Consider the following 14,312-nt stretch of genomic DNA (forward strand, 5'->3'; position numbering starts at 1 on the left):
GTTGTGCGGCTGCTTCTGCTCCGTCTGTGCGTAAAGCAGCCGCTGCTGGCATTATTCATACTACGCAGGATCCTATCTCTGGAACCCATTGGTCGATTTGGGTGATTGACACCTTTTTTGAAACGTTGGAGCCAATAGAATCGAGGGGGAGTTAGTAAACGCCGCTAAACACTTACTTCAAGGAGAGAGAGGCTCGCGTAAACAGCACGTGAGAAAGCCAAACCCCGGACTGCAAAACGTTATAGGCCTACCTACGATGCGGCCATGAATGTAATGATGGATTATCAGGAACAATTCTAAAGTGACTAAGAGACATTGGATTAACCTTGAGCAGCGTTTTTATCCCCTTGAACACGACTTTTGATCAAAAAACAGCAACGGTAAGACATAATTATTGTTATGCTTTAGAACACTGTTGTTGTTTTCTTGCTCTGTTCTGGCTGCTCGCTCAGTGAGTTTGTGTCCTACAGTGATGATACTTATATAAAAATAATCTGTGGAGTATCAGCTTTCAGCTGATATGTAGTTTGTTCAGAAAATATTAAGTTTTAAAGATCGTTTTTGCTAGTTAGCACCGGAAGTAGCATCAGCCTGTTTTCACTAAGGGCTAATGCTAACGCTTCTTGTGAGACTTGTGTTTTGTTTCGGTAAAAATGGCTCATATCATTAGGTTGCTGAGTTTTTTTCCGTTATTTGAGTATAAGACATTCATAGGTTTTTAAATATTAAGAAGCCGCCAGACGCTGTCTCCTGCAGTGACGTGTTTTTCCGCCCGGTATCGGGGGGGCCGGGTTTAAGAGGCTAATGAGGGCATGCGTCTAGGGCAGTAGGGTCTAAATCGATTGGCCAGATATACTAACATACAGAACATACGGTGTGTTTGAAAAGAAGACTAACCATTTATCCAGTTCAAGCTGTCTTTAAGATGTGACATCGCGCACTGACTATTTCCCGTAAAATCGTGACAAACTATTACTTATTCTTAAATTTGATCTCTTGCTGCATGGTTGAAAATGATAGATGAAAAATAACTTTTTTTAAAAGAGTCAAGTTTTTCAAGATCAGATACAGGTCAAGAAAATGCATAGAGGAGGTATGGTGCTGGCTCATTAGCCCTCTCACTCTTCTTAGAATGATCCTGTGCAATTATAGTTAATAAAAGTAATTACACATTAGTTCACAAATCCATACAACTAAAAGAGAATATCCTTAGGTATCACTATTAAAACCTAAATAAGATATTTTGAAAATAACCTCTTTGCAAACAGATACTTCTTGTAGTTAACAGTTTCACAAAAACTTGAAAAGAAACATCCTTAGCCAGCACACACCATTTAAAACAAACCCTGAATCAAATCTAGAGAGGACAATAACGTTTTTAGATGTCTTGGTGAGTGAAAATTAATGGCTGTTTTTATTTAATTTGAGCTTATTTCTTTTTTAAAAACTAACTTAATCCCTCTCTTCTCCTCTCACAGAGAGTGTCTTAATTAACATAGGCATTTACACCCCAGGCTATCTCACCCCCAAAAATCTGGTTGTGTGTGTGTGTGTGTGTGTGTGTGTGTGTGTGTGTGTGTGTGTGTGTGTGTGTGTGTGTGTGTGTGTGTGTGTGTGTGTGTGTGTGTGTGTGTGTGTTGTGTGTGTGTGGTGTGTGTGTGTGTGTGTGTGTGTGTGTGTGTGTGTGTGTGTGTGTGTGTGTGTGTGTGTGTGTGTGTGTGTGTGTGTGTGTGTGTGTGTGTGTGTGTGTGTGTGTGTGTGTGTGTGTGTGTGTGTGTGTGTGTGTGTGTGTGTGTGTGTGTGTGTGTGTGTGTGTGTGTGTGTGTGTGTGTGTGTGTGTGTGTGTGTGTGTGTGTGTACACACATGACACATGAACGCGCGCATGACCAAAAGAGGGCACGAGACTGTCGGGATCTGACCCCCGCACTGCTGCTGCTGCATTAGTTTCTTGACTGACGCTCCGGACGGATGGCTGTAAGCTGTCACAGACTGATTAAAACCCATTCGAGGCTTCTCTTGCCATTTTTCTTTTTTGAAAAGGTGACTGGGTAAATGGAATTGCTGTCTTTTTATTTAGTTTGCGCATATTTCTACCTAATTCCACCCCCCACTATCTGTTGCGTCATAGCCACAGGAAGGGGTGGAGAAAAGGGAGGGGGGCTGGGTAGACAGTCTCACATAACTTCAAAGAGACACCTAGATTAACATCAGAGGTTTATAGCACACCAGTGTGAAATCACACCTTCCTGTTATAACACCTCACATCAAAGGGCAAACATCAGAGGCTAATTAGATTATACAACTCTGAGGGGACAGGGGCCAGACAGCATAACTTCAAAGAGACTGCTTTAATCAACACCTAGATTAACATCAGAGGCTTATATCACACATACCTGCTATAACACCTCCCATCAAAGGACTAGACTACAAAGGCACTACACAGGGGGGCATTTCACACCTATGTGTGATGACACCTCACCCCTCACATCAAAGGATCTCACACCTATGTGTGAATTCACACCTAGGTGTGACATCCTCCTCGAACAAAGGGAGGCGGGACTTAGCTCATTAACATAAGTAGGGAGAGGTGTGACCTGTCACACCACCTGTCACTTTTCATGCATACTAATGAGACGAAAGGGGGATCATTACTACTTACCTCTTCTGAAGATCCCCAGACATGGCAGCCTTCATCTCTTTTATGACTGCAGATTCACCTTCGATCGTTTTCAGTCCATTGATCAGTGTGTCCTGGAGGGGTGCGATGACTGACAGCGTGGGGGTCTTCTCCTTGGACACGTACTGTGTAGCCTCCTTCATGGGCTTCAGCGCGCTGACTACTTCTTCAGCTGTTGTCACGTCTGACTCAGTCAGTGTGCACAGATCCTTCTCGGTCTTCCTCACCTCACTCGAGAGCAGGGCTGCACAGATGGCCGGTTGTTGCTCAAGGAATCTTTCCAGCATGTCGTGTGCACTGTTCCACCTGTAGTTAAATAAAAGTAAGAAACTTTATATATAGATTTATTTAAATGTATTTATTAATGACAAAATAAATTAGTAATAAAAACAAAATAAACAATTGAAAAGTAACTACGCACAAACCTTGTAACCACGTCCGTCATCAGCTTGTGCTCTGGTAGTTGTAGAAGCCTCTGTTTCTCTTTCAGCATGTGGTTGGCTGCGGTGCTTCGTCTGAAGAAGTTCACAATGCGTCTCACTCTTCCCAACAGCTGTGATTTTGAGGGCACGTTGTGCAGCCAGATTTAGGGTGTGTGCGTAGCATTTGACGTGAAGTGTGAACGCTGCCTCCTCAGCTGCTATTGTCATATTTGACGCGTTTCCACCACGGAATAAGGTCTCAAATCCTGACAAATAAAGTAGGCAATGGACTCTGTAATCTTCTGAGACCTTGGTGAAGTAGATGGGAACTTGTGGTAACAACCGCCATCGCTGTCCAGCACGATTTGTTTTGGGTCACGCCGTAGCCGCAGCTTCTAGAGTTCCTCAGTTAGCATTATCTTGTCCGGGTAGTGACGTTGTAGGTGGGTTCGTAGGTTAGTGGTATTTCCAGAGTATTTCACGTTTGTGTGACACAGCTTGCAAACCGCCATAGTTTTATCTAAATTGTCGCTTTCCTTCTTTTTAAAGCCGAAGTGCTCCCACACATCTGCTTTTAAGCACGAAGGTGCTGGGTTAATGTTTGCCGCAATTCTCCTGAACCGCTTCGCACTCACTGCGAGAAGAACACACCGGCGTCTGTGTATCTAGAAATGCTCTACAGCGACACTAGCGGCTCGGCTGGCTGATGTAATCGCTCTTCATGCAAAGCGAACGGGGGGTAATGGGCAGCGAGCAGAGTGCCAGGCGGAACACGGGGGATTTGAATGGGACTTAATGTATCGATACCCGCGGCTGAAATATCGATATATATCACAGGATCGATTAAATTGCACAGCCCAAACCAGCAGGTGGCGGTAGTGTGTATTTGTCATTCAAAACAGGCAACAACCGGAAGACAGAGAAGAAGAACAGACTACGTGATATAAACAAACAACAAATAGCGTGTGCGTTAGCTTCACCTTAGCATGTGTTCTTTGCAGGTAGTGATGGCAAAATGAAGCTTTAAATGAAGCATCGAACCACTTGGACAATTGTGTCGGAAATAGGTTCATTTCTCGAAGCTTCAGTTACAGCGACCTCTCCTGGCGAAGTGCAAGGCTGCAGTGGGTTTAACGTATCTTTGCCTTGTAAAATATTCGATGCACACACACACACTAAGACTGAATATCATGTTCTATTTGCAATTAAAGATGGATAATTGTGTGTATTGGGTTATTGAGAAGAGACTAGAGAGTGCTGGACATGTTTTTGGGAGGAGAGGGCCTTTTATCAGTCATTAAAGTATTGAAGTAGAAAAGCAATGATTAAAAGTACATCCATTCCGGGCTTTGAACCAGCTGCGCGGAGGACATCGCCGCATTCGGGCCGTCGGCTCTATCCACTGGGCTATCTATTCCTTAAAATATTGGACTGTTTTTATATTACTGATAATTGTCTTTTTGTTCACAACTTCTCCACATTTCGAAGTGTTTCCCGAGCCAGAACGACCTATCTTTCTTCCTGGCTTGCTCTATAATGATATCAAATGCAATACCAACAACAACTCAACAGCAACAACGCAAACTACGACAACAACCCACACATTGCGCATTGTTTAGAGCAGTCATAAAGTGTTGAAGCGCTCAAGTTTGAAACTGTTTCAACCTGTCACCTGTCAGAATCGAGACGTGGCAGTGCATTGAATCGCGTGAATGGACCGTGAACCAGTCAAGTGATTCATTCAGGAAATGAAGCAGTTGCTGCTTCAGACGTCACATGTCACGTGATTTGAAGCAAGCTTCTATGAAATAGGAAGTCCAGTGTTGAAGCTCCGTTCGAAGCTTCAGTGTCAAACTGCCATCACTATTTGCAGGTGTTTGTTGAGGTTTGACGTGGTGTTTACAGCAGTGGAGAACAGCTTCTGGCCTGGGCACAGTTTGCACCTCACCGTCACAGGTGCAAACTGTGTAAACTTTACTTTGTAACGCGTTACACCCAACTCTGGTCTTGTTATAGTTTCCCTGGTGTGTCTGATTGTCTAATTGTGTTCACCTGTTGCCCTTGTGTTTCTGCCTCCCCTGCCTGGCTGTTTCTTGTCTCGTGATTACCCCTCCCTGTATTTAGTCTTGTCTCTTCCTGTTCCCCTGTCGGTTCATTGTTTGTTTGTCCTCCCTTCACGTCATGTTTCTTGGTTGTCTCTCCGGTCTTCCTCCATGTTTCTCACGGTCAGTTTTTGTGTAGTTGTTTTCTGTTACCGTTTCAAGTTATGCCATGTTTTGTTAATCAGCTTTTAAATAAAGCTCGCTTTTGTTTCAAGACCGTTTTTTGTAGTCTGCATTTGGGTCCTACCTTTTTCCACGATTCCTAACAACTGTACTATGATTTGTTGTAGTACTATAACCTTTACAATATTTCTACAAAAATATTTTTTACAATATTTGTAAGCATGTTGGTTTCAATTGGCACACACCTCGACCAACTTGTAATTATAAGAATCACAAAATATCCTAAAAAGTATGAACCTGATCCTACATCTAGTTCGGCTGGTTTGGGGGTTTAGCAGCTGAATCAGAATATACAACATACTGTCACTCCCTTTTATATATATAATATACCTTTCTGTGTCTAACATGATTTATATATATTTAGTACTGTTTTTGGTATATTGTTCCACCATTTTACCCCAGACTGATCTCCATTGTGCCCAGAGGAAAACTGTGAATGACTCGCACGTGATTTATCTTCTAGAGGAAACTCGGATATACCACAGAAATAAAAACTAGGAGCAATTGATGTTACAAAGATGAGACTGACCGGCCAGCACTGACTGGTAGTGTTGGTCCGGCGGCGTCTGCGCACACACCCACTCCTCACAGCACCTCCCGGGGATGTGTATGCGCTGTGGGTATGGGCAGTCAGGGGAGGGCAGCAGGAAGTCACTGGTACACAGCGGCACACAGCCGATCTCTCCGTTCATACACACACAGCGGTGTTTACAGCTGGGCTCGAAGGACTCCCCGCTGCGGTACACCACCTCCCCCAGGTCACATGTCTGACCCTCCTGAGCTGGAGACAGAAAACAAATGATAAATACCACACAATATACAGCTTTAACGTATGGACAGGCATAGGTGGGAAGTAAGTACATTTACTCAAGAACTGTACTTAAGTACAATTTAAGATACTTTTTCCATTTTATGCTGCTTTGTACTTCTACTCCACTACAATTCAGAGGTAAATGGTGTACTTTTACTCCACTACCTGTATTTAATACCTTTAGTTACTTTACAGATCTGGATGAATGATTTCATATGAATGAAATATAACCATAAGTCTTAAATCAGAATTTAGTTCCACCTGGAGTAAATTCACAAGCTACGCTGCAGTATACAAAGTCATTCAAACTAGCTGCACCTTTACCAGCTTTGAGAACACTTTAATGATCAATAATAATAAAACACTTTAGAGAATCCGACTGCACTTTCACTATCCCACGTGTTTATGATGCGCCAGCAGACGTCATGAATGTGCGTCTGCTGCTGTGGGGAAACTATGGAAACTACAGTTTTCTATACAGCGGACTACAACATGGATGTTTAATAAGAACGAGGGACTACTGTAAACTCATCTAGAGACTCTGCACCGTGCTCTGATGCTGTTGCTTTATGCTTTATGAACGTGAACAGAGAAACATATTCCTCCAACCTGGTCTCACCAGAATGCGTGACTCCTTAACACCGCAGTACGTGGTGGAGTCAGGCACTTTGCTACATTTACGTGTCGGCACCACGCAAAGAACCCCAATGTGAATGAGGCTGCTTTGTCGTGGTGCACACACGCATTTCTACAACGTCCCGCAGTCAACTTTTATTCTATAAAACGTTTTTAAAATCTACTGTATAGCTTGTAGTAACTCACGGGAGGCTTCTTTTATTTTATTTGTATTCATAATCATTTTTATTTTTCGTCAGAATGTAAAAATTACATTAGTTACGAATTTGTATTCTCAAAAAACAGTGCATTGTGTGTAATACAACTGTGATTTTTATTAAATTGGTTAGTTTTTAAGGAAGATTGTTCCCTTTAGTTGACGTTATTTAAAAGATAATTATATTCCTATTTGATCATGTCCCCTTTATTGTATTACGGACGCAAAGAGCAATGTGAGCGTCCATTCCCATTGGATAACGGAGGATTTTACACCCGGAACTAAGTATTCTCTTTACTGTCGATTGATTTTCCAGTGATATCTGCACTACTCATCAACTCAAAAACACCAGATTATCCTTGTTAATTACACAACATTGATTGGTTTAAATTGTACACAATGCTTTTGTATTTTCCCCCTTCGATTCGGAGAAACAAATATTTTTTCCGAGTTTTTGGATGGCAGAAGACACCACACTACCCAGAATCCTCAGCTATCGTTTGGGACTACAGCATGCGCTTAGCTTGACAAACCCTGTGATCAGTCCTCAAGCTCTGTGATTGGATGTTGGAGTGGCAGTGCGTGAAGTTTACACGGAGCGTCAAACAGCACTTTGAAACGGAATGAATCCCATCGACAGCACACTATCCAAAACGATTTCAAGATTTTCAAAGGTTTATTGACATATCATATACACAACTACGGTGTAGTTATGCAATGATGACAAACTTGGGTCATAGGTTCCTCAACAAGACATCTATCAATATGTGTGTACAGTAGCTCCACCATTAAACTGTCATATTCTGCACATTTCTTATTCTATCTACGTACATCTTATAAGAGTATAATACATATGTATAATATCGGTTAAAATAGGTGCTTCAACATAGTTAACCTCTTAAACCCGGCCCCCCCGATACCGGGCGGAAAAACACGTCACTGCAGGAGACAGCGTCTGGGGGCTTCTTAATATTTAAAAACCTATGAATGTCTTATACTCAAATAACGGGAAAAAACTCAGCAACCTAATGATATGAGCCATTTTTACCGAAACAAAACACAAGTCTCACAAAAAGCGTTAGCATTAGCCCTTAGTGAAAACAGGCTGATGCTACTTCCGGTGCTAACTAGCAAAAACGATCTTTAAAACTTAATATTTTCTGCACAAACTACATATCAGCTGAAAGCTGATACTCCACAGATTATTTTTATATAAGTATCATCACTGTAGGACACAAACTCACTGAGCGAGCAGCCAGAACAGAGCAAGAAAACAACAACAGTGTTCTAAACCATAACAATAATTATGTCTTACCGTTGCTGTTTTGTGATCAAAAGTCGTGTTCAAGGGAATAAAAACGCTGCTCAAGGTTAATCCAATGTCTCTTAGTCACTTTAGAATTGTTCCTGATAATCCATCATTACATTCATGGCCGCATCGTAGGTATTGTAGTGCCGTGAAAAGAGAGTCGGAGGCGGTGTATTAAGAATGGAGTTCCAATCTTTATTATACATTACTTTCAGAGAGGTTAACACATGCACTGCTCTGCCTGATGAGCTAGCAGGAATGGCATCTAAAGCTACAGGTGTTCCCCACTAAAGGGTCCGTGTGGCAACACAATAAGCAAGGTGAATTATGTCCAATAACGTGTCACCACACAAGCCCCCCCAGAATTCACACATAAACAAAATCAGCATGGCGGGGAGGAACGACACGCCGACCCCCACGACTCCTGAGCACGGGAGTCGGAAAAGTGACTCCCGCCTGTGCGGCCCCCGGAAGGGGAGGGACCGGAACAACAGGTCTTAAATCCGTGACAGGGGACGAGGCCGGGGGGCGGCCCCGTCGCGGAGGTCGAGCCAGCACCACAGGCTGGTCCAAGTCCAGGTGAGCAGCCTTCACCCGGTCCACCGAGACGTGCTCGGCCTTGCCACCCAGGTCGACCACCAGGTGCTTGTCCCCGTGCTCCAAGACCCGGAAAGGCCCATCATAAGCAGGCTGCAGGGGGCCTCTGTGCGCATCGTGCCGGATGAACACGTGCTCCGCCGAGTGGAGCTCTGCGGGAACCTGGGACACCTGAGTACCATGCTGAGTAGTAGGGATCGGAGCAAAGGCCTCAGCGGCGTCACGCAGGAAAGCCCGCTGGGCCGACGCCGACCAGGGAGCCGATGCATTTGGGAGGAAATCCCCCGGAACTCTCAGCGGCTGACCGTAGACCATCTCCGCTGTAGAACACTGCAGATCTTCCTTAGGTGCGGTCCTCAGGCCCAGCATCACCCAGGGCAGCTTGTCGACCCAGTTACCGTCCGTAAGGCCGGCCTTGAGGGCCGCCTTCATGGAGCGATGAAAGCGCTCGCAGAGGCCGTTAGCCTGAGGGTGGTAAGCGGTAGTCCTGTGCAGCTTAACCCCCAAACTGCCTGCCACAGCGTTCCAGAGCTCGGACGTGAACTGAGAGCCCCTGTCTGAGGAAATGTCTGACGGGGTGCTAAAACGACACACCCACGTTGCAATGAAGGCCCGGGCAACGTCTGCGGCTGATGTCGAAACGAGCGGAACCGCCTCCGGCCAACGGGTCGTTCTGTCCACCATGGTGAGGAGGTAGGAAAACCCCTGAGAGGAAGGCAACGGACCAACCAGGTCAATGTTGACATGATCAAACCTCCTCTCAGGCACCAGGAAACGCTCCAACGGGGCCAACGGGGCCTTCGTGTGGCGGTGCACCTTAGCGCGTTGACAAGCCACGCACTCCCTGGCCCAAGTCCTCACGTCCCTTTTCAGTCCTTCCCAAACGAACTTCGCCGCTACCAAACGCACCGAAGGTTTAACGCCGGGGTGTGACAGGCCGTGCACAGCCTCGAACACAGGACGCCTCCAGCTGGCAGGGACGACAGGCCGCGCCAGGCCCGTAGAGACGTCACACAGGAGAGTAATGCCCGCGTCGCCGAACACCACGTCCTCCAAGCGCAGCCCCGCGCTCTCCACCTCCAGGGCCTGGACGCCGGGATCTGTGACCTGGTCTGCCGCCATGCGAGTATAGTCCAGGCCCAACTGGACGGCACCGATGACGACCCTGGAGAGGCAATCAGCAACCAGGTTCGACTTGCCAGCCACGTGCTTAATGTCCGTAGTGATATGTAGGACAGCTGCCGCTGCTGACGTGCCGACCAAGGCTCCGCCACTTTTGACATGGCGAAGGTGAGCGGCTTGTGGTCGACAAACGCCGTAAATTCACGGCCTTCCAGCATGAAACGGAAGTGCCGCACGGCCAAATAAAGTCCGAGGAGCTCCCGGTCAAAGGCGCTGTATTTGCGTTCTCTAGGCGTCAGCTGGCGGCTGAAAAAGGCGAGCGGCTGCCAAGCGCCCTCCACCCACTGCTCGTGCACTGCGCCGACCGCGTAGTCTGACGCGTCCGTGGTGATGGAGATGGGAGCCGTAGATGATGGGTGTGCCAGCAAAGCCGCCTGAGCCAACGCGGTCTTGACCTCAGCAAAAGCGCCGTCCGCCTCTGCTGTCCAGTCGATCTCCTGGACGGGGGTCTTGCCTTTCAACGCTTCATACAGCGGCCGCATGATGTGTGCGGCCCGGGCGATGAAACGGTGGTAGAAAGTCACCATCCCCAGAAACTCACGGAGCGACCGGGCTGTGAGCGGGCGAGGAAACGCCGCAACAGCCTCCACCTTCGCTGGCAGAGGTGTCGCACCGCCCTTGGTGACGCGGTGCCCAAGGAAATCGATGTCCGACACCCCGAACTGGCACTTTGCAGGATTGATGATTAATCCGTGTTCGTTGAGCCGTGTGAAAAGGGCTCGGAGGTGGGACAGGTGCTCCTGCACTGAAGCGCTGGCGACGAGTATGTCGTCGAGGTAAACAAACACAAACGGCAGGTCCCGCAGCACCGAATCCATCAGGCGCTGGAAAGTCTGAGCGGCATTCTTGAGTCCAAAAGGCATCCGCAGGAACTCAAAAAGTCCAAAAGGCGTTATCACTGCTGTCTTGGTAATGTCCAGGGGGTGCATGGGCACCTGGTGGTATCCACGCACCAGGTCCACCTTGGAAAACACCCCCGTACCGGCCAGATGCGCCGAAAAGTCCTGAATGTGCGGCACCGGATCAGGCGTAGTGGCGTCGTTGAGTCGGCGGTAATCCCCGCACGGGCGGAACCTGCCGTTCGATTTGGGAACGACGTGCAGGGGGGAAGCCCAAGGACTGTCGGAGCAGCGGACAATGCCCAGGCGCTCCATGGTTGCGAACTCCGCCCTCGCTACAGCCAGCTTAGAAGGGTTCAACCGCCGGGCCCTGGCATAGACAGGAGGCCCCCCGGTAGTGACGTGGTGTTCCACGCCATGCTTAGTGGTAAGCGCAGAGAAGGTGGGTAGCGACAGGTCTGGAAACTCGGCCAACAGTCTGAGAAACGTGTCTGCACCTGACAGCGAGCCTGACAGGTGCGCTGCCAAGTGTGCACACGAGGGAAGAAAACGTTAAGGCATCAACCAAACGCCTATTCTTAACGTCCACTAAGAGTCCATGAGCACACAAAAAATCCGCTCCGAGGAGGGGAAAAGAAATGTCCGCTGTCACAAAATCCCAGCTGAAACGCTGTCCTCCGATGCACAAACACATAGGCCTCACGCCGTACGTGCGAATGGGACTGCCGTTAGCCGTCATCAATCGCGGTCCGTGCCCCCCACGGGCGACGTCTTCACTCGACGCTGGAACTACGCTCCGTTGAGCGCCCGTGTCACACACAAACAGGCTCCCCGAAACGCTGTCGCTGGCGAAGAGGAGCCTGCACGTGCCGCCGACGCTCAGAGCCACTACTGAGCGCCGGCCCCTCCGTTTCCCGGGGGTTTGTAGCTGCACGGAGCGATGCATCTCTTCGCCCTTGTCCCGAAACGTGCGTGGTAAACGCACTCTCCGGCGTCTCCACGCCGGCTAGCCACAGCCGTGTCCAGCCTCCGCCACGCTTTCTTGACTGCCGGTGGGCCGCTGAGCGTCGCGGCTAACGTCTCTGCCCCGGGCTGTTGCGTAGCCAGGAAAAAACGATCCGCTTCCTCAGCCAAAGCACGGGGCTCCGTGACAGGCGTGTTGGCCAGCGCCGTCTGTACCCGGGGAGGCAAGTGACGCAGGAAAATCTCCGTGAATAAAATCCGGGGATCTTCCCCCCCTAGCAGATTTAGCATTTTCTCCATTAGCTGGGATGGCTTGCTGTCTCCTAGGCCTTGAATGTCAAGTATCTGGCGGGCCCTCTCCTTAGCAGATAAGCTAAATGTCTTAACCAGTTAAGCCCTGAGCCTGTTTTTCAGGTTTCAGGCTCGAAAATGCCACTAACACAACAAATGATATATCTTCACTTCTAAAAGGGGTAAATTAATAATTATTTTTCTCAAAGCAAGGTTACATCTGTGAGTTGGATGTAGAAGTGTCAGAATCAATATAGATGTTTTTTATTTTAAAGTAAATTCAGATGGAACATAGTAAAAACATGTAAATTCTAATGTCCACCTAAAGAAAAACCTTTACTTATAGTGAAAACCACCCTTGCATGATGGGTTAGTAGACTAAAAGCTTTAGGAATCCAAACTATAACATATAATAAGTACCCTGTATCAAGATTGATGCAAAACAAGTGACATTTGACATTTTTAGAGAGATTTAGAAAAATAAAGTCTAAGCGGACTCACCTCTGGGTAATTTGGGAACCATCGGTTCCATTTGAACTTTTTCACTGTAAAAATCATTTTATTACTTTGAATTATCACTATATGTATTCATTTTACATTTTATATATATATATATATATGTAGGCTATACGGTTATTTCACACACGCTATAGTATATATATATGAAATAACAGTATACACACATATATATGTATACTGTTATTTCACACACGCTAAATGGAGGAATTATTTCTGATTTGAGTTACATTTTTGAAAGAATAAGCCAGTGAAGTAATCAAAGTAATTGTTTTTTCCACATTTGTTTTCACAGTGATGAAGACGAGTATCAAATGGCTTCTGGATCACAGCCATCAACATCTGCCTCATCCGAGCTACGACGTGCATCAGATCAGCATACAGTTGCCCCAGCGCCATCAATATCCAAGCTACGCCGCCGGACGTCTGCACCAGTACTAACTCAGCCTCCCTCTGCATCTTCTGATTCAGTGGACAGACTGTCAGGAGGAAAGTGAAACGGGCTGGTGTGTGGAAGACTAAGGTTGTTACCGTTCCTGACGCTGTGGTGGACTACAACAGAAGCATGGGCTGCGTGGATGTGTCCGATGCTTTGATTGGGTACTACAGCGTTCACCACAAAACCATGAAATGGTACAAGACCTTTTTTTTACCATTTTCTGGACATTGCAGTGGTGAACAGCTTCCTTCTCCACAAGGAGCTGCACAAGATGAGGGGTGACCCGGCAGGACGAAGCCACACACCCAGAAGTCCTTCAGGGAGCAGCTTGCTGCAGACATGAGGGGTGAAGTCCCTGCAGCAGCACCACCACCACTCCCCCCCCCCATCATCACTCGTATGCATTCCCAAGTATTATGGGGAAGATGCCACCGCGCTCAGGAGGTGCTCTGATGCTGGCAACACAACGGTGAAGACCTATCTACTGCACTAAGTGCCTGGTGCCTCAATTCAAAAACACATTCAGGTTGTGTACATTTTTTCTTTTTTGCAAGTATTTACAAAAAAAATGCTTGTGGTGTTATTTTGGTTTTAGTGTCGTTTTTTTGTGTTATTTTTTAAATAAATCTGCTCAAGACAAGAGACAAGTGTTTCCTAATTGTTATTGTGTAAGTAAACCTTCCTAGAAGTGTTAGTCGGGTGATAAACATGTAAGGGATGTGGCAAAGTCCACACACAGACACACACACACCATTTACATACATTTACATTTTTTTTTAAAAACACTTGTATTTGGATGGAATGATTACCTGTAGTGATAATACAATGATTTTTACAGTATGGTACCTGAAAAAGGTCAAATGGCACTGATGGTATCCAAATGTGCCAAAATGTGCCCAAAGGTCAGTCCGCCTGGACTACTTTTAGCTAAACCTCTCTAAAAGGTCAAATTTAACTTGTTTTGCCTCAATCTTGATACAGGGTACTTATTATATGTTATACTTTGGATTCCTAAAGCTTTTAGTCTACTATCCCATCATTCAAGGGTAGTTTTCACTATAAGTAATGGGTTTTTTTTAGGCGGGGGTAATAATTTACCTTTTTTTACTATGTTCCATCTGAATTTACTCTGACTGAGAAATATCTAT

At 46.4% G+C, this 14,312-nt stretch overlaps 1 protein-coding gene across 1 annotated transcript in view; it reads right to left on the reverse strand.

Moving 5' to 3' along the window:
- Positions 1–14,312, reverse strand: part of ccn2b (cellular communication network factor 2b) — a 54,916-nt gene that overhangs the window by 15,384 nt on the left and 25,220 nt on the right. Inside the window, exon 3 of the mRNA XM_034202165.1 lies at positions 5,915–6,166. Within this exon, the coding sequence (XP_034058056.1) occupies positions 5,915–6,166 (252 nt within the window). The remainder of the gene's footprint in view (positions 1–5,914; positions 6,167–14,312) is intronic.

This window comes from Gymnodraco acuticeps, unplaced genomic scaffold (genome assembly GCF_902827175.1).
Source record: "Gymnodraco acuticeps unplaced genomic scaffold, fGymAcu1.1, whole genome shotgun sequence".
NCBI lineage: Eukaryota > Metazoa > Chordata > Actinopteri > Perciformes > Bathydraconidae > Gymnodraco > Gymnodraco acuticeps.